Here is a 27192-nt window from a genome sequence, read left to right as displayed (position 1 = left end):
TTATTCCATACTTTTTTCCAATAATGTAATCAAATATCCATTTTTAAACTTAAAATTAAAAATGAAGTTATGAGACCGGGTGCTCAGCGCTGCAGTGAGCCATGACTGGGCCAGTGCATTCCAGCCTGGGCAACAGAGCAAGACCCTGTCTTTAAAAAAAAAAAAAAAAAGTTAAAGTTCGGTTCCTCAGTTCCACTAGCCACATTTCAAATGCCCACTTGCCATGTGTAGCTACTGGACAGCAGGGAGCTACACCCTAGATACTCCCAATGTGGTTTCCAAACCAGTGGCATCTTCACCTAGAAACTTCAGAAACACAAAAGCGTGGGCGTCACCCGTCTTAGACCTCCTTAAACAGAATCTGCAGCTTAACAAAATCCCTGGGTGATCCATATGCATGATCACACTGGGGAAACACTACTTAGAGTGTTTTTAAAATAGATTTTGCTACTTTAACAGCTAGTGATAAAAATAAAAACATTTACTTACATACACCAAGTGTGACTCTTTCATCTACGTATACCGTTGTTTACCTCAACCAACACCCCAGGAAATGCTAGGACCTAAACGTGATCAATTTTGCTTGCAATTATCTCACAATACATCCCGGTGATAATTCTTAAGAGTCAAATACACAGCTAAGAAGGGTGGCATTACCTGTAGATTATTTTCTTCCATTTTGTTTCCAAGTTTTGTTGAAACAAAAATGAAGATTTATCCTTCAGGCTCTATTTGAGAGAATCAACACTGACTCAGCTGTAATAAATACAAAACCGTTTTTGTAACGAGTTGCCTGAAGGAAATAGCTGCTTAATTCAGTAAGGAAGAAGGAAAGCCTCTTTCTTACTCCTTACTGCAGTATATAATTTAAATAGAACGCTTAAAAGTAAATAATAAATTCACCTCTGGGTACTCAAAAAAGAAAAGAAAAAAAAAAAAACCACGAAAGCAGGACTGGAACAGATATTTATACACCGAAGTTCATAGCCGCATTATTCACAGCAGCCAATCTGTGGATTAAATGTGGACTACCATTTAATCCACAGAATGTATCCAGTATTTTTTCAGACATTCGCAAACAGGCTCAGAAAGCGTAACTTTTCACTATCTCAAACCCTACTGAGAGCAAAAACACTCATCCTTTCCCTTTACTATCATTAATAGTTCAATTAGATACAAACGGAGCAATCTTAGGAGTTCTGCCCATTTCATTGCTAAGACCCTCAACTTCAAATTTTTTCAAGAATTTTTCCACGCATCGTCAAAATGAAATTTCGAGGGGGAAAAAAGTGTCCTTGATAAACCAGAGATGCTCCAACATCTGTCCAATTCTCTCACGAACTTGAATTTAAATTTTGGTTCTCTATTGCACATGTGTCTCCAATAACTAGACTTTAGTCTCGAATCTAGGCAACATGTTAGTCACCAACTTGTATTACGAAACCCTGCTCACTGAAGCCAACGCTTCTGTCTTTGTAATGGCCGTCGCTTCCATCACCTTGCGGTAAGAAACATGCCCAACCGAAAAAGCAAAGCTCGGCGCCGTGCCGCCGGCGTCCTCAACTCAGAGCCGCCCTGACGCCCGCGCACGCGCGGCCTTGCTGCGTGACGCTACCACCGCGGCTACGCCGGCGCCCACACCTGCGCCTGGGCTTCCTCGCGGGGCTCGCCAACCTCGTGCACTTTCACGGTCGGCCTTGGGCCCCGGGAGTCCCATCGTGCGCCGAGCTCTGTCCCTCTAGGCTCTCGACTCCGAGGCGTCGGTTTTGCGTCTGGTAACGGCCGCTGTGGCGTATGCCCGGAAGCCATTTTCGAGGTCCTCGTCCGAACCTTGGCGGCGAGGACCCCTGCGCCCGCCGCGCCGTTGACCCCGCTAGCGTGCGGCTGCGACCCGGCACGGCACGGCACAGCAGCTATTGGCGGAGGCCCCCGACTCCGAGCATGTCCGCAGACCGCGAGCCGAGAGGCGGCTTGGGCGGCTGTTGGGTTCGTGGCGCTCCCGAAGCGTGGCAAAGGCCTAAAAACGGTCTCGGCCAGCGGAAGGCGGCAAGAGGAGGAGAAAGGCTCCACGCGAGGCGGCCGGCGGATGGAGTCCCAGTCAGCCTCCGCTTTGATCCCAGAGCAGTCCACGGGAGCCTTAAAGGAATGTAGGCTGGGTGAAGTTGGCCCAGTGATACCTGCGCTCAGAAAAACGTTCTTTCCGCTCCCAACGCCCCGTCCCCCACCCCCGCCACCCGACCCCCGAAATAGTTTTACCCGAGTGTTGTGGATAGAACTGTCAGATCTCTTAGAAAAGTTACTGTATCCTGCCATCCTTCCCTCTGGAGACTCTACTTAATATATATAAGTACTTTTTTACCTGTGTGTGATGGAAGAGTATTAGGGGGGTGAGGAGAGGGACGAAGCTGCCTTCTTTAGGGAAAAAAGATTGACATATTTTAAAAGATGCAAAAGCTGATGTTTTTACGACTGAATTAATAGCCTATTAATATGCCATAAATGATATATTGGAACTGTATTTTCAAACATTTAACACCTACTATGAGCAAAGCACTATGCTAACACCTTAAGGGTAACACAGTGATAAATTACACCAATCTTATTTTTGGTATTTGGGGGTCTACTGTCATGGGTAAAGAAGTACATAACTAACAATAAGCTTCAAAAATTCAATTGTAAGGCCGGGCTTGGTCGCTGCCGCCTGTAATCCCAGCACTTTGGGAGGCAGGCGGATCACTTGAGCCCAGGAGTGTGAGACCCCGTCTCCCAAAAAAAAAGAAATTGGCCGGGCGCGGTGGCTCACGCCTGTAATCCCAGCACTTTGGGAGGCCGAGGCGGGCGGATCACAAGGTCAGGAGATCGAGACCACGGTGAAACCCCTTCTCTACTAAAAATACAAAAAATTAGCCGGGCGCGGCTGTGGGCGCCTGTAGTCCCAGCTACTCGGGAGGCTGAGGCAGGAGAATGGCGTGAACCCGGGAGGCGGAGCTTGCAGTGAGCCGAGATCGCGCCACTGCACTCCAGCCTGGGCTGGGCGACAGAGCGAGACTCCGTCTCAAAAAAAAAAAAAAAAAAAAACAAAGAAATTAGCTGGGCATGGTGGCGCCTGCCTGTGGTCCCAACTATTTGGGAGGCCGAGGCCAGAGGATCACTTTAGCCCAGGAGTCCGAGGCTGCAGTGAGCTATGATTGCACCACTGCACTCCAGTCTGGGCGACAGAACCAGACCATGCCTCAAAAGAAAAAAAACTCAATGATAATTTCACATTACAGTTTGAGAGATTCCTGTTGACTTGGGGAAACTAGTTTTAGCAGACTGTCTTCATTAAAGGAGTGTACACCTTACTACAGGATATAATTTAAAAGAGAACGTTTGAGAGTAAATAATAATTTCGCTTCTGAGTATGTACTCAAAGCAGGAATTCAAACAGGTATTTGTACACCAAAGTTCGTAACAGCATTATTCACAGTAGCCAAAATGTGGAAACAACCCGAATGTCCATTAAAAGATGAATGAATAAGCAAAATGTGATATAAACATATGATGGAATATTCAGCCTTTATTTTTCCAATCACAGAGTTTCAGGAAAATCAACCTTTAAAAGGAGTAAAATTCTAACATTTGCTGCCACATGGATGAATCTTGACATTATGCTGAGTGATATAATCAGTCACAGAAGGACAAATATTGCATGATTCAGTTTATATGAGGTACCTAGAGTGGTCAAATTCATAGAGACAAAGTAGAATGGTGGTTTCTACGGGCTGGGAGAAGGAGGGAATTGAGAGTTGTTTAATGGGTGATGGAAAATTTTGTAGATAGGATGGTTGCGCTGAATGCCACTGAACTTAAAAATTGTTAAGATGGCTTTATGTATATTTAACACAGTTTCAAAAGTTTAAAGGAAAATTTAAAAGCTATTAAATTATGTATACAGCATTCCTGGAACGAGGGTTTTTGCCTCACCTGCTGGTCAATCCATTTATCAACTTGAACTCCTCAGGTCCAGTTCCCTCTCCAAATTTGCCTATTTCATCATTCTCCTGGCCTCCTACTCTTACTACAGTCTGAAAAATCATCCTTGGCTCTATCCACTTCTGTCCTTCCCACACTTGGACAATCACCAAATTTTGACCTCTTCAAGCTGTCATCTACCATCTGTTCCTTCCCACAGCTAATAGCTTAGCCTTTGTCGTGTCATTTTGTCATTATAACTCATCTTTCCTTCATATACCAGGTAAGTCCTACTGAGTTACAGACCGTGTAATGTCTTTTTAGAGTGGATTTTAAGTCAAATAGGCCTTAAATCCTGATTTTACTATTCCTGCATAACCTTTGGAAGTTGACATCCTCTCTGAGTGGTAGGGGTTTTTTTAAAGTTGAAAAATGAGAGTTAAACGATTACTTATTTGGTAAATGTGTAGAGTATTTATTATGGATCAAGCACTGGTTTGAATTAAAAAGATAGATAAAGATGCTTTCGTAGCTTTTAGAGTCCAGCAGGTGTAGGTGTCTGGCACACCATAGGTAATCAAGAGTTATCCTGGACTGAGTGAGGTGGCTCATGACTGTAATCCCAGCAGTTTGGGAGGCTGAGGCAGGAGGATGGCTTGAGGCTAGGAGTTCAAGACCAGCCTGGGCAACATAGTGAGACCTGTCTCTACAAAGAAAAAAACATTATCTGGCTGTGCTGGCAGGTGCCTGTACTCCTAGGTACCCAGGAGGCTGAGGCAGGAGGATCGCTTGAGCCTGGAAGTTTGAGGCTGCAGTGAGCTGTGATCATGCCACTGTGCTTCAGCCTGGGCAACAGAGTGAGACCCTGTCCTAAAAAAAAAAAAATTTTATTTCAAAATTTAAATTATTATTATTTTTTTTTTTTGAGACAGAGTCTGGTTTTGTCACCCAGGCTGGAGTGCAGTGGCTCAATCTCGGCTCACTGCAACCTCCACTTCCCAGGTTCAAGCGATTCTCCTACCTCAGCCTCATGAGCAGCTGGGATTACAGTCATGCACCACCATCCCAGCTAATTTTTGTATTTGTAGTAGAGACACAGTTTCACTATGTTGGCCAGGCTGGTCTCGAACTCCTGACCTCAAGTGATCCACCTGCCTCAGCCTCCCAAAGTGTTGGAATTGCAGGTGTGAGCCATCACGCCTGACTAATAATAATTTTTTAAGTTACTCTGGATGCCAGCTTGAGCCTGATGCTTAACAGGATAGAATATCTGGAGGTCTTCAGAAGAGGGTGATTGTATATTCCATGTAAGAGGAATGTAAATAATTTGTGTCCAGAAGGAAGACTGTTAACAAACTAAGATGCACGAATTCCTTCTCACCTATTGAGAGAAATGGGATCTATTTCTTTTCCTTTTGAATCTGTGTAGGTTTCGTGATTTCACCAATGAATAGAATACCTCTGCCAGTTTCTGGGCCTAGGACTTAAGAAACTGGCAGCTTCTACTTCCTGTTTCTTAACGCATCCACTCTTGGAACCCAAATGACATTCTGTGAAGAAGACTAAGGGAACCCACGGAGAGGCCCACATGGAGAAAAACTCAATCCCCACTCACCTGCTATCCCAGGCTGTCAGCCAGCACCGCCTTGTCTTGCCAGCCATGTGAGTGAGCCATGTTGGAAGTGAATCCTCCAGGCCCAGTGAGCCATTTAAACTGACTAAAGACAGCAGCTCTGTCCATGTGTACAGAGAGCTGGAAGTGCCTGAAAATTTATGTTTTCCTGGGTAGTGCTTTGCTAATGACTAACTGGTGTGGATGTATAAAAGTCCAGCTCTGTGATCTCAGACTTCTGGCCTCCAGAACTGTAAGAAAATAACTTTTTGTTGTTTAAGCCATCTAGTCTGTGGTATTTTGTTATGGCCACCCAAGCAGACTGATAACACTGAATGATGTATATAACTGAATAATAACCTATGGAGCAATAATAGCACACTTGGAGCATCTTCTCTATCAAGCAAGAAACAAAAACATGCTCTCACCTTATCAATATTCTACAAGTTAACCTCTAACTTCTCAGGGCTGTTAACTGTTCGGACTCTCATGTTTGTAAGGAGTGACTCAGAGAAAGTTACAATCCCCAAGAGACCCATATGCCTGTGAGACAGGCTTAATTCTCTGGCATGTTACTAAAATGTCAGCCATGTGCAGTGGCTCGTGCCTGTGATCCCAGCTCTTTGGGAGGCTGAGGCAGGAGGATTGCTTGAGGCCAGGAGTTTGAGACTAGCCTGGGCAAGACCCCTGTCTCCAAAATTACAAATAAAATTTTTTTAGAAAATGTTAAATACTGTGAAATAATCTGTTTCCAAGTGTTGGATATTTTTTCTGCACAGTAGTGAAATTATTGCTGGCTGTCGTCGTGTAAGAATGGCCACTGAGCTGCCTGGCATCCTGATGGGAAGGTGCAGGGCCAGAAGTTGAATCATACTGTGAGTGTGTCTTACGGGCCAGCTCTGAACCCATGAGGGTAGTGGAGAAGAAATAAGATTTGAAATGCATAATTCCAAAAGAGTCTGCAAAATTCTTCCAGTTGTCAGACATGCAAAGTTGTAATTTCATATCCATAATTCTTTATGCTTTTTCTTATAGAAGGTACTGACATTGTATAAGCTTCAGGCCCCACAAAACCTGGATCTTCCCTGCCAAGATCAGCATCTAGAGGAAAACTGCTTCCACAGTAGCACAACCAGTCTGATCATCCCTGCATCAGTCAGCATTCTCCAGAGAAACAGAGCCAACAGGGTATGTGTATATATGTGAAAAAAGACTTATCTTAAGGAATTGGCTCATGCAATTATGGAGGTGCAAGTCCAAAATCTGTAGGGCAGGCAGATGGGCAGACTGGAGACCCAGAGAAGAGTTGCAGTTCAAGTCCAAAGTCAGTTGGTTGGAAGAATTCCCTCTTGCTGGGTGTTGGTGAGACTGGGGAAGTAGGAGTAGATGGAGAGGGGAGGTGTCAGGCTTTGCTCTACTAAGGAATTCAACTGATTGGATGAGGCCCAGTAACATTATGGAGGGAAATCTGCTTTGCTCAAAGTTTACTGATTTAAATATTAATCTCATCCACAAAAAAAATGAATAACCTTCACAGAAACATTTAGAATATTTGACCAAATATCTAAGTCCCATGGCTCAGATAACACATAAAATTATCCATCACAATTCCATTCTCCCAATACAGGTCGGCAGGGACTTGGGCAGGTGGTAACCTCAGCCCTGGAGTCTACAGCAGTACTCTCACACTCATCACATGTAGTTCTATGGGTCCAGGGCTCACTTCTCAAGAGGGAATCTGATTGGCTAATTTTGACCAAGTCTCCTTTCCTAGTTCAATCACAAGTAAGGGTTAGAGAAAGGGTTGGGCTTACAGGAGACTTAGGGCTGCCTCTCTGGACTTGGGAGAGCAGGACTTCTCAGAGATAAATGGTTAGAGAGTAATATAGTTTGGATATTTGTTCTCTCTAAATCTCATGCTGAAATTTGATGTTCAATGTTGAGGGCAGGTCTGGGACCTCCTTCCCTGCTTTTGCTCCCCCTCTTGCCATATGACACAACTGCGCCCTTCACCTTCTGCTATGAATGGAAGCTTCCTGAGGCCTTCACCAGAAGCAGAGGCTGCTACCATGCTTCATGCACAGCCTGCAGAATCATGAGCCAAATAAACTTCTTCATAAATCACCCAGTTTCAGGTATTCGTTTATAGCAACACAAAGTGGACTAATACAGAGAGGAAATATGTTGAGCACATTGAAGGCCCCAAAATGCTGAGCTTTCTTTTTTTAACCTATATAGTACTTTTCTTGCATCTCAGTTTTCTTATCTATAGAATGAGGATTAGTAAGACCTACCAACTTTAGGGAGTCATTCTGGTGAAAGAATTGAAAAATTAAAATTTGTAAAGAAGTGTATAAATTAACATTGTTTTTTAAAACTAAAATGATCTTTAACACCAAATTGATGATCTGATCACGAAGATAGGGTAGATGAAATGAAGAGAAAAGATTTCTGATATTTGTATACTTAGAAGTGTATCCACGCTGGGCATGGTGGCTCATACCAGTAATCTCAGCACTTTGGGAGGCCAATGCAGGAGGATCACTTGAGGCCAGGAGTTTGAAACCAGCCTGGGCAACGTAACAAGACCCCATCTCTACAAAAAATTTAAAAATTCACCAGCATGGTCATCCATGCCTATAGTCCCAGCTACATGGGAGGCTGAGGTGGGAGAATCAATTACTTAAGCTCAGGAGTTCAAGGCTGCAGTGAACTATGATCACACCACTGCACTCCAGCCTGGATAACTTGTGTCAGAAAAAAATAAAAATGAGAGAGAGGGAGGAAGACAGAGACAGAGAAAGAGAGAGAAAGAAGGGAGGGAAGAAGGAAGAAAGGAAGGGAGGGAGGGAGGGAAGGGAAAAGAAAAATGTATTCAGTCAGGGTTCTTAATTGCAAACAATGGAATTAACTCAGGCTGGTTTAAGTAGAAAAGTAATTTTTTTTTTTTTTTTTTTTTTTTTTTTTTGAGACAGAGTTTCACTCTTGTTGCCCAAGCTGGAGTGGAATGGTGAGATCTTGGCTCACTACAGCCTCTGCCTCCCAGGTTCAAGCAATTCTCCTCCCTCAGCCTCCCAAGTAGCTGGGATTATAGGCGCTCACCACCATGCCCAGGTAATTGTTGTATTTTTAGCAGAGATGGGGTTTAGCCATGTTGACCAGGCTGTTCTCGAACTCCTGACCTCAGGTAATCCACCCGCCTTAGTCTCCCAAAGCACTGGGATTACAGACATGAGCCACCGTGCCCGGCTGAAAAATAATGTATTATTGAACTCTCACCCAATCTCTTAGACAACTAAAGAACCCTACTCATTAATTTATTTTTTAAATTGAGATAATGTTTTCCTTTGTTGCCCAGTCTGGTCTCAAACTCCTGAGATCAAGCAATCCTCCTGCCTCAGCCTCCCAAGTAGCTGGGATTACAGATGCATACCACCATGACTGGCTTCTGAATCTAATTCTCAAATCCATGTATCTAATGGATTGAGCCTAGGTTATTTCCAGCTTCAAGAGTCTTGGGTTGTAAAATGTTTTAGGTGGTGGGGATGGGGATTTGGGTAAGATGAATATCATTATGTGGGAAACTACCAAAATATAGGGAGAGTGTTCAAGTCTACAAACAACAAATTTCTACCTCAGAAAAGTACACGCTGAGCATCCCTAATTTGAAAACTCCAAAATCTGAAACTTCTGAGCACACGAGATGATGCCACAAGTGGAAAATTCCACACCTGACCTCATGTGATGGGTCGCAGCCAAAATGCAGTTAAAACTTTGTTTCAAGCACAACATTATTTAAAATACTGTATAAGAAGGTGGAGTAAGATAGTGGAACAGAAGCCTACACTGTTTGCCCCTTGCGCCTTGGCAGAAACACCAAATTTTAACAACTATCTATATGCAGAAAAGCACCATCACAAGAACCAAAACTCAGACGAGCTGTCACAGTACCTGATTTTAACTTCCTATCACTGAAAAAGGCATTGAAGAGGGTCAGAGAGACAGTTCTGAATCGCCAACACCACCCCTCCCTCATCCCCTGGCACAGAGAGTCTATGCATTTGGGGGAGGGAGAGCACAGTGACTGGGGGACTTTACATTGAACTCAGTGCTGCCCTGTCATAGTGGAGAGGAGAGCAAAGTTGTGCTGGGATCAGGCAGTGCCTGTGCATAGAGGGAACATTTGGACCAGACCTAGCCAGCGGGGAATCACCCATCCCAGTGGTCAGAACTTGAGTTTCTTAGCAAGCCTGACCACTGCAAGTCAAAGTGCTCTGGGGTCGTAGTAAAGATGAAAGGCAGTCCAGGACACAAAGACTGCAATTCCTAGGCAATTCCTAATGCTGGGCTGGGCTCTGAGCCAGTGGACTAGGATGGTATGTGACCTAGAGAGACACCAGGCAGGGTGGCTAAGGGAGTGCTTTCACAACCCCAGGCAGTGCAGTTCACAGTGGCAAAAGTGACTCTTTCCTTCTGCTTAAGGAGAAGAGAGTGAAGAGTAAGGAGGACTTTGTCTTGCATACCAGCTCAGCTGCAATAGGATAGGGCTCTGAACAGAGTCACAAGGCCCCTGTTAAAGGCCCTCTCTCAAGGACGACATTTCTAGACATACCTTGGGCTGAAAGGGAACCCACTGCCTTGAAGGGAAGGGCCCAGTCCTGGCAGGATTCATCACCTGCTGACTAAAGAGCCCTTGGGCCCTGTATAACCAGAAATGATACCCAGGCGGGATATCATGGGCCTTGGGCTCTGAGATGTGCTGACTTCAGGTGAGACACACCACATTCCCAGCTGTGGTGGCTATGGCAACAGACTCCATCTGATTAAGAAAAGCAGAGGGAAAGGTAAATGGGACTTTGTCTTGCCCCTTAGATACAAGCTTGCCCACAGTTGGGTAGAGCAACAAACAGGCTCTTGCAGTTCCCAAGTCTAGACCTAGGCTCTTGGACAGCATTTCTGGACCTGCCTTGGGCCACAGAGGAGCCCACTGCCCTGAAAGGTGAATCCCAAGCCTTTCAGCATTCACTACAAGCTGACTGAAGAGCCCTTGGGCTTTAAGTGAAAATCAGGAGTGGCCTGACAGAACCCCCCTCTGGGCTGGTGGTGGCCACAGGGAGAGGCTCTTCTGCCTAAGTAAAGTGGAGAAGGGAACAGGAAGGACTTTGTATTATGGTTTCAGTGCCAGCTTAGCCACAGTAGACTAGAATATCAGATAAATGTATTAGGTTTTTGACTCCAATCCCTGGCTCATCTCTGGACCTGCCTAGGGGAACTTGCTGCTCCAAAGGGAAGGACACAAATCTAGCTGACTTTGCCCCCTGCTGATTGTACAGCCCTAGGGCCTTGAGTGAACATAGGTAGTAGCCAGGTAGTGGTTACAGTGGGCCTTTGGCAAGACCCAGAGCTGTGCTGGCTTCAGGTCTGACCCAGTGTAGTCCCAGTGGTGGTGACCACAGGGGTGCTTGCATCACTACACCACCAGTTTCAGGTGGCTCAGCACAGGGAGAAAGTAAGGGAAGAGAACAAGAGTCTCTGCTTGGTAATACAGAAAATTCTTCCAGAGCTTATCGAAGACCACCAAGGCAGTACCTCTATAAGTCTGCAAGAAGTACAGCTTTATTGGGCTTGGGGCCCAAGTCCCTTCAAATACCCGGAAAGCCTTCTCGAGAAGGATAGGTACAAACAAGCCCAGACTGCAAATATTATAATAGATACCTAACTCCCTAATGCCCAGACACTGACAAACATCTACAAGCATCAAGATCATTCAGGAAAACATGATTTCACCAAACAAACTAAATAAGGCACTAGGGACCAATTCTAGAGAGAAAAGGATATGTTAACCTTCAGACAGAAAATTCAAAATAGCTGTTTTGAGGAAACTCGAAGAAATTCAAGGTAACACCAAGAAGGAATTATGAATTCTATCAAATAAATGTAACAAAGAGATTAAGATAATTTTTAAGAATCAAGCAGAAATTCTAGAGTTGAAAAGTGCAATTGACATACTGAAGAATGCATCAGTGTCTTAATAGCAGAACTGATCAACTAGAAAAAAAAAATTAGTGAGCTTGAAGACAGGATATTTGAAAATACACAGAGAAGACGAAATAAAAACCAATGAAGCATGCCTACAAGATCTAGAAAATAGCCTCAAAAGGGGAAATCTAAGGGTTAATGGCCTTGAAGAAGAGGTAGAGAAAAAGACAGGGGTAGAAAGTTTATTCTAAGCAATAGTATCAGAGAGCATCCCAAACCTAGAGAAAGTTATCAACATTTAAGTACAAGATTATAGAATACCAAGCAGATTTAACCCAAAGAAGATTACCTCAAGGCATTTAATAATCAAATCCCAAACATTAAGGATAAAGAAAGGATTCTAAAAGCAGCAAGAGAAAAAACCAACATGTAATGGAGCTCCAATACATCTGGCAGCAAGCAGACTTTTCAGTGGGAACCTCACAGGCCAAAAGAGAGTGGCATGACACATTTAAAATGCTGAAGGAAAAAATCTTCTACCCTATAATACTACATTCAGCAAAAATATTCTTCAAGCATGAAAAAACGACCTTCCCAGACAAACAAAAGCTGAGAGATTTCATCAATACCAGACCTGTCCTATGAGAAATGCTAAAGTGAATTCTTCAGTCTGAAAGAAAAGGATGTTCATGAGCATGAGGAAACCACCAGAAGGTACAAAACTCACTGGCAATAGTAAGGACACAGAATAGTATAACACTAATTGTGGTGTGTAAACTTCTCTTGACTTAAGTAGAAAGACTAAATAATGAACCAATAAAAAATAATAACTACAGCAACTTTTCAAGACATAGAGAATACAATAAGACATAAAAAGAAACAACCAAAGCTAAAAAGCAGGCGGATGAAGTTAAAGTGTAGAGTTTTTGTTAGTTTTGGGTGTGTGTTTGTTATGCAATCAGTGTTAAGTTGTCATCAGCTTAAAATAATGAGTTATAAGATAGTATTTGCAAGCCTCATGGTAACCTCAAATCAAAAATCATACAACAAATACACAAAAAATTAAATCATACCAGCAGAGAAAATCACTTTCACTAAAAGAAAGACAGGAATAAAGGGGAAAAAAAAGATAAGGCTGCAAAACAACCAGGAAACAAATAACCAAAGGGCAGGAGTCCATCCTCACCAATAATAATATTAAATGTGACTGAACTAAACTCTCCAAAAAAGGTTGAGTGGATGAAAAAACGAGACTCAGTGATCTGCTGCCTACAAGAAAGACACTTCATCTGTAAAGATACACACAGACTGAAAAATAAAAGGATCGAAAAGGATATTCCATGCCAATGGAAACCAAAACACAGCAGGAGTTACTGTACTTATATCAGACAAAATAGATTTCAAGATAAAATCTGTAAGGCGAGACAAAGAAGGTTACCATGTAATGATAAAAGGGTCAATTCAGCAAGAGGATATAACCATTGTAAGCATACATGCACCCAACACTGGAGCACCCAGATATATAAAACAAATATTATTAGAACTAAAGAGAGAGATAGACCTCAATAGGATAATAGGTGGAGACTCTAACACCCTACTTTCAGCATCGGACAAGTCTCCCTTACAGAAATTCAATAAAGAAACATTGGACTTAATCTGCACTAGAGAAAAAAATAGACCTAATAGATAGTAACAGAACGTTTCATCTACTAGCTGCAGAATACACACTCTTCTCTTTAGCATATGGACCATTCTCAAGGATAAACCGTATGTTAGGTCACAAAACAAGTATTAAAACATTCAAAAAAAATGAAATAATTTCAAGCATTTTCTCTGACCACAAAGGAATAAAACTAGAAATCAATAACAAGAGGAATTTTGGAAACAGTACAAACACATAGAAATTTAAACAATATGCTCCTGAATGATTAGTGGGTCAATGAAGAAATTAAGAAAGAAATTGAAAAATTTCTTGAAACAAATAATAGAAACACAATGGGCCGAGTGTGGTGGTTCATGCCTATAATCCCAGCACTTTGGGAGGCCGAGGAGGGTGGATCACAAGGTCAGGTGATCAAGACTATCCTGGCTAACACAGTGAAACCCCATCTCTACTAAAAATACAAAAAAAAATTAGCCGGGCTTGGTGGCGGGTGCCTGTAGTCCCAGCTACTCGGGAGGCTGAGACAGGATAATGGCATGAACCTGGGTGAGCTGAGATCGCTCCACTGCACTCCAGCCTGGTCAGCAGAGCAAGACTCCATCTCAAAAAATAAAATAAAATAAAAAATGGAAACACAACATACCCAAACCTATGGGATACAGTGAAAGCAGTATTAAGAGAAATTTATAGCTATAAAAGCCTATATCCAAAAAAAAGGAAAAACTTCAAATAATAACCTAACAGTACATGCATCTAAAAGAACTAGGAAAGTAAGAGCAAACCAAACTCAAAATTCGTAGAAGGAAAGAAATAGCAAAGATCAGAACAGAAATAAGTGAATCTGAAATGAAGAAAACAATACAAAAGATAAACTAAACTAAAAGATAAACTAAACCAAAAATTGGGTGTTTTTTTTTTTAAAGATAAACAAAATTGGCAAACCTTTAGCCAGACTAACAAAGAAAAAAAGGGAGAAGGCCCAAATAAATAAAATCAGCGACAAAAAAGGAGACATTACCACTGATAACACAGAAATTCAAAGGATCATTAGTGTCTACTATTAGCAACTATATGCCAATAAATTAGAGAACCTAGAGGAATGGGTAAATTCCTAGACACATACAATTCACCAAGATTGAAACATGAAGAAATCCAAATCCTGAATAGACCAATAACAAGTAATGAGATCGAAGATGTAATAAAAAGTTCCCCAATAAAGAAAAGCCCAGGACCTGCTGGCTTCACTGCTGAATTCCACCAAATATTTAAAGAGTTAATACCATGTACATTTTAAAATAACTAAGAGTATAAACAGATGGCTGGGCATGGTGGCTCGTGCCTGTAATCCTAGCACTTTGAGAGGCCAAGGTGGGCAGATCACTTGAGGTCAGGAGTTCAAGATCACCCTAGCCAATATGGCAAAACCCCATCTCTACTTAAAATACAAAAATTAGCCAGGTGTGGTGGCGCACACCCGTAATTCTCGCTACTTGGGAGGCTGAGGCACAAGAATCACTTGAGCCCAGGAGGCAGAGGTTGCAATGAGCTGAGATCATGCCACTGCACTCCAGCCTGGGTGACAGAGTGAGACTCTGTCTAAATAAATAAATAAATAAATAAATAAATAAATAGTTTGTAACACAAAGGATAAATGCTTGAAGGAATGGATAACCCATTTTCCATGTGATTATGCATTACATGCCTGTATCAAAATATCTCATGTACTCCATAAATATATACACCTACTATGTACTTATAAAAATTAAAAATTAAAAAATTTTAAAATAAAATATTGTATAAAATTGCCGTCAGATTATGTGTATAAGGTGTATACGAAATACAAATGAATTCCATATTTAGGTTTGGGTCCTAGCCCCAAGATATCTCATTTGTATATGCAAATATTTCAAAATCTGAAATCCAAAACACTTCTGGCACCAAAAATTTTAAATAAGGGATGCTTAACCTGTGTGCCTTCAAGTCTCAAGCCACAAAAGCCACAGGAAAAGTCCAGAAGAGCTGGATTACAGTCAATAATGACATAATAATTTTTTAAAAATTAGTACTTTATTGTAACTTTTTAAATTTTAGGGATGGGGTCTGTATGTTGCTCAGGCTGAATTTGAACTCCTGGGCTAAATAATCCTCCTGCCTCAGCCTCCTGAGTAACTGGGACTACAGGTGCATACTACCACACCCAGCTTTACTATAACCTTTTGTAACCAACTACTCTGTGTACCTTGTGGTACTAGATATTTTACATACATTAATCATTTAATCTTCATAAAAACTTGCAAGCTGAGTATCATTAATTCCTTTTTGTTTCATTCAGAAATGGGATCTCACTATGTTGTCCAAGCTGGAGTGCGGTGGCTATTTGCAGTGTTTTTCTGTTTGTTTGTTGAGACAAGGTCTCACTCTGTCACCCAGGCTGGAGTGCAGTGGCACAGTCTCAGCTTGCCGCAGCCTCAACCTCCCAGGCTCAAGCAATCCTCCCACCTCACCCTCCTGAGTAGCTGGACCTATAGGTGCACACCACTGTGCCCAGCTAATTTTGTTTATTTTTTGTAGAGATGAAGTCTCACTATGTTGCCCAGGCTGGTCTCAAACTCCTGGTCTCAAGCAATCTTACCACCTTGGCCTCCAAAAGTGTTGGGATTACAGGTGTTAGCTACCATGCCTGGCCCTATTCACAGTCTTGATCATATCTGTTGACCTTAAGAAAGAAACAGAGTCAAAATTAATATAGAGAGCTTATTTGGGCTAAGGTTCAGGACAACTACCAAGGAAATACCTCCCAGAGCCTCAAGTTTTTTAAAGAAAAAAGGACAAATCAGGAGAGTGACAATTACAAAAGTTGTTTGCCAGGAATTTTCATTGGTATACAGAAATAACATTGATTGGTGATTGATTATGCATTTTTTAACCATAGGGTATGAGTTATGGTGTCCAGAGTATGACTTCATTAGATTAATATATGGCTATTAGTGGTGACACTCAGACTGGAGTCCATGTAGCAGGTAGATTACTTAGCTCAAAGTGGGGTGTGGAACATGACTTTCAATGGCTTGATGGGTCTTATAATTTAAAGGGGGTTGCATTCCTCAGATTAGTTTATTTTCTTTTTCCTAGAGTTTTTTCTACAGCCTCAAACTCCTGGGCTCAAGTGATCCTCCTGCTTCAACCTCCCTAGTAGCTGGGACTACAGGCACATGCCACTGCAGCCAGCTCCATTGATTCCATTTTACAAATGAGGAACTGAGATTTATAGATATTCAAGATTATAAATTCCATAAGCACCAGAGCTGGACTGAGAGGTCAGGTCAGTTTGGCTCTCACCATGCTCTGGTTGGAGCTGGGAACTGATATTTTCTCCCTTGGTAAGGAAATATCCTCCAAGTGCTATGCACAAATTATATACAGGAGTGCAAAAAGGCTGGGGTTTTCAGCTTACCTGATCTGACCCTACCAACCTACACCTCTGCTACTTTTTATCTCTACTTTCTCTTTCGTAAAACTTTTTTAGAATAAGGAAGAGTGAAGAACAATTACCTACAGTTGGTCTTCCATATCTGCAGGTTCTGCATCCACAGATTCAAATAACAGTGAATTGAAAATATTTGGGAAAGAAACAAGAAATAAGATACAACAGTCAAAAACAATGAGTTTTTTTGTTTGTTTTTTGTTTTTTTGAGACGGAGTCTCACTCTGTTGCCCAGGCTGGAGTGCAGTGGCGCGATCTTGGCTCACTGCAAGCTCCGCCTCCCGGGTTCATGCCATTCTCCTGCTTCAGTCTCCTGAGTAGCTGGGACTACAGGTGTCCACCACCTCGCCCTGCTAATTTTTTGTATTTTTAGTAGAGACGAGGTTTCACTATGTTAGCCAGGATGGTCTCCATCTCCTGACCTCGTTATCCACCAACCTCGGCCTCCCAAAGTGCTGGAATTACAGGCGTGAGCCACCGTACCCGGCCAAAAACAATATGTTAAAAGTATACTTATTTACAAAGTATTTACATTGCATTAAGTATTATAAGTAATCTAGAAATAAGGCTGGGGTGGTGGCTCATGCCTGTAATCCCAGCACTTTGGGAGGCTGAGCTGGCAGATTGCTTGAGCCTAGGAGTTCAAGACCAGCCTGGGCAACATGGTGAAACTCCACCTTTACAAAAAATAAATAAGTAATCTAGAGATGATTTAAAGTATATGGGAGGTTAAATGCAAATACTACATCATTTTATACAAGGGACTTGAGCATCCGAGGATTTTAGTATCCCTCGGCGGGGGGTTGGGGAGGGAGGGTCCTGGAACCAATCCCTCAAGGATATCAAGGGATAACTCTGCATAAGTGTTCCCCACCTCTCAAAAACCTGCTCTTTCCTTTTTGTATTGCTGTAACAGGTTTTAACAATGATGCTTCACGCCTGATGTTGCCAGATATTGCCAGCAGGCTTTGGCTATTGTTGCCATGGGTCACATGTCTTTCTGACCTAAGGAAAGGAAGTGCCCCCTTCCCCAAACAACAGATCCTTTAACCCTATTTTGGGTTTATTAGATGTTAGGTGTTTGACAGGGCTTGAATTCAGAATCAATGGAGAGCTAACTCAGACAAATGGAGATTAAAATGTCATCTTTGTTACTGACAAAAGCTGGATTGGACGTGTTAACCCATTTCCTGTTTAGAAAAAAAAAGTGCAGCTGGGTGCTAGTGCGTATTTCTCAGGGCAAACAGGAAATGGGTTAGGAAAAATTACCAGGCTGTGTACTGTGGCTCACACCTGTAATCCCAGCATTTTGGGAGGACAAGGTAGGAGGATTGCTTGAGTGCAGGAGTTTGAGACCAGTCTGGGCAACACAATGATACCCTGTCTTTACAAAAAATAAAATAAAAAATTAGCCATGTATGGTGGTGCCAGCCTGTAGTCCCAGCTTCTTGAGAGGCTAAGGTGGGAGGATCGCTTGATCTTGGGAGGTCATGGCTACAGTGAGCTGTGATCATGCCACTGCACTTCAGCCTGGGCAACAGAGTGAGACCCTGTCTCAAAAAAAGAAAGAAAAAAATAATATCAAGCCTTAAAAATAAAGTAGGGGCCAGGTGCGGTGGCTCACACCTGTAATCCCAGCACTTTGGGAGGCTGAGGTGGGTGGATCACGAAGTCAGGAGATCGAGACCATCCTGGCTAACATGGTGAAACCCCACCTCTACTAAAATTACAAAAAATTAGCAGGACGTGGTGGCGGGCACCTGTAGTCCCAGCTACTCAGGAGGCTGAGGCAGGAGAATGGCGTGAACCCAGGAGGCGGAGCTTGCAGTGAGCCAAGATTGGGCCACTGTACTCCAGCCTAGGTGACAGAGCAAGACTCCATCTCGAAAGAATAAATAAATAAATAAAAATAAAAATAAAAAAGTAGGATGAGTGCATGTCCTTTCATTGTCAAAAAATTTGAAAACCAATAGATGTTTTTAATCAGTCAGTTCCTTCATCTCCACCTGAATAAGGTGTTTCAACTTTGTTAATGGTTAAGAAAAAATTGTAAAATTATATGCCAGTTCTTCTCCAAGATTTCTTCAACAAGCTTATTTCAAGTTTCAATGCCTTTCTTGCTATGTTGACCTGCTTATATAAAGGCTCAGCAGCTAAATCACCAGCAAATTGCTTTCCCTCAGCCTCTCCAGTAGCTGGGACTACAGGCGTGTGCCACCCTGCCCAGCTTTTGAACATCTTTTCACATGCGTATTTGCCACCTGTGTATCTTCTTCAGTGAGGTGTCGTTTAGGTCTTTTCCCCAATTTTTAATTGAGTTTTTTTCTTATTGTTGAGTGTTAAGAGTTCTTTGTGGCCAGGCACAGTGGCTCACACCTGTAATCCCAACACTTTGGGAGGCCGAGGTGGGCAGATCACAAGGTCAAGAAATCGAGACCATCCTGGCCAACGTGGTGAAACCCCATCTCTCCTAAACATACAAAAATTAGAGGGGCGTGGTGGTACACATCTGTAGTCCCAGCTACTTGGGAGGCTGAGGCAGAAGAAACTTGAACCAGGGAGGCAGAGGTTGCAGTGAGCCGAGATCGCACCACTGCACTCCAGCCTGGAGACAGAGCGAGACTCCATCTCAAAAAAAAAAAAAAAAAAAAAAAAGTTCTTTGTATATTTTGAATAAAAGTCCTTTATTACATGTGTCTTGATGAAATATCTCTCAGCCATCTTTAAATTAATACCTAAATTTTTTCATCAAAAGTTTAAGTAGAAGACACGGAGATCGTTGAGAGAGTTCATTCCACCTTCTAGTCTTTACCTAGAGAAGCCCCGGTCCACACGCGTATGTGATATGATGAGGTTTCTCTTCAAATAATCTGATCAATCTTTTATTCATAGTATCCCCCCAACTTTTTCCTTTTTCTCCTCTTTTCCTTTTTGCCTTTGTTAAATGCCCAGGCAAGCCACAGTACTAGGCATTATCAGTACCAGCTCACATTCCTTTCCTTATTCGGAAAGAGGACTAACTTTCTAGCTCATTACAGACACCCCTTCCCTTTCTCTCTACTTTCTTTTACGGCCCCACCTTATCTCACAAAATCAAATGTTTAGCCAGCAGGGATTAGTTTAGATTGTACCACCCGACCCCGACCAATGAGGAAAGGGTACAGGGGCAGGACTTGCGTCAGGAATAGAGGCTCTCATAGCCCTTTGTTCAGGTGTGCTTTCATGGCAACTGGCTAAGGAGGCACCCCTCTGTGCAGAAGTAAAATTACTTTGCTAAGAATCCTTTGTTCGAATGTTCGATTTCCTTAGGATTTTGAGCATTATTCCTAACACATGGTTTAGACCCTGATACCCCAGATTATGCTGTTTTAGGGAGGAATAATAACTGACTCTTCAGGGCCATGCGTGGAGGGCGCTCGGGGAGGTGTCGGAAGCTCCGAGAGATCCCTCAACAAGGGGCGCTGAGGTTCCATACTGGGATTAATGAGACGTTTAGAAGGTGGTGACCTGCTTTGGGTTCGCCTAGGGACTTTTTGATCCTAAACTTGGAAATGTTAAGTGTTACTAGTCCAGGCTCCTTTTTTTAGATGTTAGGAATAGCTGGTCCAGAGAGGGGATTTCCTGAAAGTTACACGCTAGTTTGGACAGATTTGGGGACGAGGACTGAGTGCTCTTTTCCCTGTATCCCTTAGTTGTAACCTGGAATAGCTAGGTCCAGACATGGGAACCTTCAGGTTTCAGGTGGGAAATGGTCCTTGCATGGCCACTCCACTGCTCTATTCCCCTCAAAGAAATAAGAGAAAGCCCACAGTTAGACTCACTACCTGTGAGTTTACTAACCCAGAGCCAGGCTGGCTTGAACTGAAATGCCTCACTTAGAAGAAAAGCTTCTTATAGCCTGGACAGGACAGTGAGATTCTATAGATGACCCAGAAGTTACTGTTTTCTTCTACGGTTGATTATATATCTTATATTTGCTTGTAAGGGGGGCTTTCCTGCCTTGGTAGTTTAGCCAGTTGGAGCTTTAGCCAATTACAGCCTCAGCCTTTATACACTGACAACTTAAGGTATGATTATTGAGCTTTATCAGTAGATCATTGAACAGCTTCTATAAATCATCCATTCTTTTTGTTTCTTGTCTTCTAATCGTAGTTCTTTAGTTTTGCCACTTTGGTATGATTGCTTAGGGGAGAGGTAATGCAAACCCCCTCCTTTAATCACCTGAACAAAGGCCCTTTGACTATCCCCAACATTTGTGAAAGCTTAGAAAATGGCATTTTACAGTTAATATGAATCAAATAAATTGGTCAGCCTGAAAGAGTATAAATAGAACTGAGTTATTGATTATTGATTAAATTATTTGATTATTTCCTCCCCTATCTTTTTATGAGCTCCCATTATTCAGAGGTCAGTCCTCTAATTTTCTTGCTTTTTTTCTACATGAGATCTTCACGCTTAAATGGGCCTGGTGTCCTCCAAGCTGGAGAATCTGTTTTACCCTCTTACAAGGCTAAATCTCTGGGCTTCTACTATGATAGGGAAGGAATCTGAGCAACTCACTGAATTTTTTTTTTTTTTTTTTTTTTTTGAGATGGAGTCTCGCTCTGTCACCCAGGCTGGAGTACAGTGGCATGATCTCGGCTCACTGCAACCTCAGCCTCCCAGGTTCAAGCGATTCTTCTGCCTCAGCCTCCCAAGTAGCCAGGACTACAGGCACACGCCACCACACCCAGCTAATTTTTGTATTTTTAGTAGAGACGGGGTTTCACCACACTGGCCAGTCTGGTCTCGAACTCCTGACCTCTTCGTGACCTGCCCGTCTTGGCCTCCCAAAGTGCTGGAATTAGAGGCGTGAGCCACTGCGCCCAGCCGCATCTCACTGATTCTTATAACAGACTTTCTACCATTCCTCATATTTTTAGCCCATCATGCTCTCTTCTAGGGTTATATGGTGCTCCCAATTCCTGAGCCTTATGCAGGGTTTAACTGTGTAAATCAGATTGCTCCACAGCCTGCTAAGATTCCTCTTTCTCAAGTCTGCTGAGGTAACAGCTACTTGACTCATCTACTTTGCAGCTTTTCAATATTTTGTTGCTATTTATATGAGGCAGAAAAAGAAGTGCAAATCAGTTATAAGCATGTGAACAAATATTCAACATCACTCAAAATGTAAATTAAAATAAACAATGAAACACCATTTTTCATCTATCAATGACTGAGAAGGAAGGAGTTAAGTAGAAGATCTATAATCTGTCTTCTTCCTTTATAAATATTCCTAGGAAAGCAAGCAAACATGTGATTCTTATAAATGTGGTAATAAACTAAGGGTATTTGCTAGCAAGAAAGTCCTTATCTGGATATGGAGTGGATAAAATTTTATCCTAGTGACAAATGTTTTTATGTTCAGACATCTCCTATTGGTCACATTATTATATAAAATTACCTACGTTTTAAAAATGTTTCATTTCCAATAAGGCTGTTAAGTTCTGAAATTTTTTTCTTCTATTTGACTGTTTAAACAGTTACTCTTAGGACATAACTGATATCAAAATAACAGATATAAATATTGATAAGTAATTATTAAACACAAAAAGCATTTTATTATAACTATATCTTTTGATGAGATGATGTGTCTTTTTAGCCATTACTTCATATAGCTGTTTATGATTTATAAAATGAGACAGTTTAGCATCAATTCTATCTCTATTTTTTTATTAGATGTATTGAGAAACCTCATTTATGTGAGTAAATGGATCTCAAAGTTTTGTTATAGCAGTGTGACAATTCTTTAAAAGACTTCCAAGTTACATGCTAACATGACTTGGTGAGCTTTCATCAAAAATTATGGTTAATTACCAGGTGCAGTGACTCACATCTGTAATCCCAGCACTTTGGGAAGCCAAGGTGGGAAGATCACTTGAGCCCAGCTGTTCAACACTGGCCTGGGCAACATGGCAAGACTCCGTCTTTACAAAAAAACAAAACTAACTAGCTGGGCATGATAGCACATGCCTGTAGTCCCAGCTACTTGGGAGGCTGAGGTGGGAGGATAGTTCGAGCCCAGAAAGCAGAGGCTGCTGCACTCCAGCCTGGGCAAGACCCTGTCTCAAAAAAAAAAAAAAAAAAATTCTGTTTAAAGATCTCTCAGTGGACAATTTGGTTAGGTCCTTCATCTATTTTGTTGAAAGCGGCACATTGGAAACCACCTGACTTGCAAAAGGAAATTTTACCTGGTCTTTCCAACACCATTTTTAAAAAATGGCACTTTGGTACCTTGAGGTTTTTATACCTCAAGACAATGCACTATTATGAGATTTGGATGAGTGAGATGTGTACCTTTCTTTTGCAATGTGGAAGGGGAGGAGGCAGGAACATATTATATCACCGCTTTTAGATACAAATACAGCATAAAGGTTGAGGACCTGGCAAGTGAAAAAGTGAATCCCTTAAAACAATCTGAATGTCCATGTATACAGGAGAACCTCACAAAACTATGTGATTGTACTACTTGTAAGTTATTTAACAAATTTTTAAAGGGTAATATTGATTATGCTTATTTTCATAGTATACTGACTTGAGAACTTAAATCTTTTCTCCACTTCATAGCTCCTGCTTATTTTGTAATACTGCTTACTCAGAACCTGGGTATGAACCTGAATGTTTCCTTCCCTATCTCATTCCATTCTTTCTGTTTTAGTGCCTACTGCTAACTGTTTGATTACGTTCCCCATTCAGATTCCTACAAGGATCTGGAAACCCTAGATCATCTATTCACAAGGAAGCTATATAACAGGTGACTGGCTAGCATTAGATTAGTGCCACCTGTGGTCCAACTGGCTGTGGTGAGAGAGCCAGGGTCCCTTGGTATAAATCATGGGCCACATAGGGTTGCCCTGTCAATAGCACTGTGAATGAGACAATTTCACTTACAAGGATCCATGGGTTTATAAAGGCCAAATAAAGAAGGGACCAGTCAGAACTCTTCTATCCTGACTTCATTTTGTAGCAAAAGCAATTAACAAAAGGATTTTTTAAAAAAAGGTTTGGAATCCATTACCTAATCTCATTTGGGCCCGGATGTGACAATCACCCATTCAGCCCAGTACTCTGTCTCTGATCAGACATACAAAGAATTGTCTTGTAAAAGAGAGGCTGGGCCAGGTGCTAGTGGCTCATGCCTGTAATCCCAGCACTTTTGGGAGGCCAAGGTGGATAGATCACCTGAGGTCAGGATTTCAAGACCAGCCTGGCCAACATGGTGAAGGCCTGTCTCTGCTAAAAATACAAAAAAAATTAGCCAGGCATGGTGGTGGGCGCCTGTAATCCCAGCTACTCAAGGGGCTGAGGCAGGAGAATCGCTTGAACCCCGGAGGCAGAGGTTACAGTGAGCCGAGATCGCCACTGCACTCCAGCCTGGGTGGCAAGAGCGAGACTCCATCTTAAAAAAAATGGCGGGGGGCTGGGTGCGGTAGCTCACACCTCTAATCCCAGCACTTTGGGAGGCTGATGCAGGAGGATCACTTGAGGCCAGAAGTTCAAGACTAGCCTGGCCAACATAGCAAAACCCCATCTCTACTATAAATACAAAAACTAGCCAGGGCTGGTGGCAGGCGCCTGTGGTCCCAGCTACTCAGGAGGCTGAGGCAGGAGAAACACTTGAACCCAGGAAGTGGAGGTTGCAGTGAGCCGAGATTGTACCACTGCTCTCCAGCCTGGGTAACAGAGTAAGACTCCATCTCAAAAAAAAAAGATAGTGACAGTTATCCCCCCTTGTGTAATTTTCCAAATGGTTGAGATATAACTTCTGGATATTTCTTATTTCTTAGCAGCAGCTTAAAATGAATCCAGTATCAACAAATTTATGACCCATCTGCTGAGCAGATCACTTCCATCTGTAACCCTGGCCATGCTACAGAGTTGGCAACCACACAAAAATGTCCCTGGCAAACATTGTATCAGAATTTAGATTATTCATGGGAATTAAAGTTAACGGTTAGATTTTTAAATATAAGACTACTATAACATTTTCAAGGTGAATTTAGATAACTTCAATAATTTTCACATAAAGTTTTCTAAAATATATAACCCCATGCCATAATCAAATGGCCATAATTTAAATAATTCAGGTTCATTCTTATGTTATCTTACATTATAATACTCCCCCCTTGAATAAAACTGCTGCATCTTTGAGACATATATCTTCTTTCCCCTGACATGGCTTTAACTGACTTCCTGGACTCTTCTCACATTCATTAAAGGCTTTGGATCAGTCTTACTCTCCAGCCAAGTAGAACCAATAATTCATTCATTTATTTGTTCTCTCAATAAGTAAATATTTACTTAGTATCTACTATATGTCAATCACTGTGTGACTGGGGCCTGGAATTATTAGATGGAAGGCATAGACCCTTCCTCTGGTGGCTGGAGATGACAAGCAGATATTCAGCCCCACTATTCAGCCATTATTCATTAGTATGAACCACTATTTATTATTATTATTATTTTTTTTTTTTTTTGAGATGGAGTCTCACTCCATTGCCCAGGCTGGAGTACAGTGGCACGATCTCGGCTCACTGCAACCTCTGCCTTCTGGATTCAAGCAATTCTCGTGCCTCAGCCTCCCAAGAAGCTGGGATTACAGACATGAGCCATGACATCCAGCTAATTTTGGTTTTTTTTTCTTTCTTTTTTTGGTAGCAAAGGGGTTTCGCCATGTTGGCCAGGCTGGTCTCAAACTCCTGACCTCAAGTGATCCACCAGCCTTGGCCTCCCAAAGTGCTGGGATTACAGGCATGAGCCACCATGCCAAGCCACCACGGGTTTTTAATTTGCCCCTGAAAAAATAGCCGAGTGCCTTAATAGTGACAACCCATTCCAAACACACCATCTGTTCTTTCGTGACTCACAGCCTTTGCACAGGTTTGCCCTACCTAGAATATCTGTTCCCCTTTATTCACCTAGTTAACTCCTGGTAATTCTTAAATCTCAATTCATAACTCGTCTGATTCAGTGTTTTGAAATAATAACCAAGGAGATGGGTAGCTTTGTTTAACACCCTTGACTCTTTAGCACAAACCACCAATCGCTTCAGATTTTTAGTTCTTGGGTACGTTAGTCAATGGCTTCTTATATGACCCTAGATTTGTGGTTGTTCTGAACAATCACATATTCAGTTTCTGTCATTTTAGTTACACATGGCAATCCATTTTAATCTTCTTATCATTTATTCAAGAATGATACATGTTCACTGAGCACCAATACATATCAATATGCCAGGCTTTTTTTTTTAATTGATGGAAATATAAAGGAACTAGAGTAACCAAAGTGACTTTTAAAAGAAAGAATCAAGTTGGGATACTTGTACTCTACCTGATTCCAAAACTTACTGTAAGCAATAGTAGTTAAGACAGTTTGGTATCAGTGAAAAGATAAACACCAAGATCAATGGAACGCAGTCCAGAAGTAGATCCACACATGGCAGGGTTGATTGATTTTTGACAAAGTGTTAAAGCAATTCCAAAGGGAAAGGAAAGTCGTTTCAACAAATTGTGCTGGATGAACTCAGTACCTGTCGGGGGGAAAAAAATGAACATCAACCCTACCTCACACCATAGGCATGACACCGAGTGAGGTGTCAGAGCCCCTGCATCAGAAAGCGGTCAACTCTTGGGTTGGTAAGAAGAATCTACAGACAACAGTATAGGTTTAAAAAGGAAACTTCCATTAAATAGAATGCTGCAGAAGAGTGCAGTGGGGTGCCTCAGCAAGAGAGGACTGAGTGTGCCACGGTGAATTTTTCCTTAGGGGTATTTATGGACCTTAGGGATATTTATGGGAGCGGCCATGTAGGTCATGATAAATATTACATTTGTAGACATTCTGGTGCCTTAATGTCAGCAAGGGTCACACGATGAGTTTTGATATGCATGCATTCAAGAGGGATATATAGAAATTCTAGTTACTTATAAATTTGGGGGGGAAAAAACTGGAACCAGATGCCTGTGTTAGATAATAGGGAAGTCTAATTACTTTTGAAATCCTCAGATAAGAAGTTTTTGTCTCCAGGGCCTACTGGATGGTCACCAGGTGATTTTGCTCTGCTCATTTTCCCCTGACAAATATCTTGGACCCTTTATATTCCCCCATGCTCGTGTCTGCCTGCTGCATATCATGGTCTCAAGAAAGAGAAAATAGCATAGTGAAGAGGGGTGTCAAGTCCATCTGACTACTTCCTGCTGAAAGAGGGCACTCCAGCCTGGGCAACAGAGTGGGACTCTGTCTCAAAAAAAAAAAAGTCCACACTGTCTAGTCACAAATGTTCACAGCATTTTTAACACTTTGCGTTATTTCTAATTTGGGGCTATTACAAATGAAAATGCTGTGCCCATCAATGATTAGATAAATAAAATTGTGATAAATCAATACAATGGAATACTAATCAGTAATTTAAAAAAAACACAACCTACTGATACATGCAATAAGGAGGCAAAAAAAGAGAAC

General features: G+C 42.0%; 1 protein-coding gene across 9 annotated transcripts in view; it reads right to left on the bottom strand.

Moving 5' to 3' along the window:
* The window catches only part of LOC105489218 (HEN methyltransferase 1), a 42890-nt gene that overhangs the window by 14029 nt on the left and 1669 nt on the right, over positions 1 to 27192 (bottom strand). The window contains exons 1-2 of one of the 9 annotated variants that reach the window (XM_011753911.3): positions 1675 to 2156; positions 658 to 756 (exon numbers count right to left, since the gene is read on the bottom strand). The exons of 2 other annotated variants lie outside the window; for them this stretch is intronic. In XM_011753911.3, coding sequence (XP_011752213.1) covers positions 658 to 678 — 21 coding nt within the window. In that variant the 5' untranslated portion in view covers positions 679 to 756; positions 1675 to 2156. 6 more of the 9 variants (XM_011753910.3, XM_011753909.2, XM_011753908.3 and 3 more) reach the window with 6 other exon arrangements.

The sequence above is a fragment of the Macaca nemestrina genome, chromosome 1 (assembly GCF_043159975.1).
Source record: "Macaca nemestrina isolate mMacNem1 chromosome 1, mMacNem.hap1, whole genome shotgun sequence".
Taxonomy (NCBI): domain Eukaryota; kingdom Metazoa; phylum Chordata; class Mammalia; order Primates; family Cercopithecidae; genus Macaca; species Macaca nemestrina.
The sequence above is the reverse complement of the archived record's forward strand: the minus strand, read 5'-3'. Positions and strand labels throughout refer to the sequence as shown.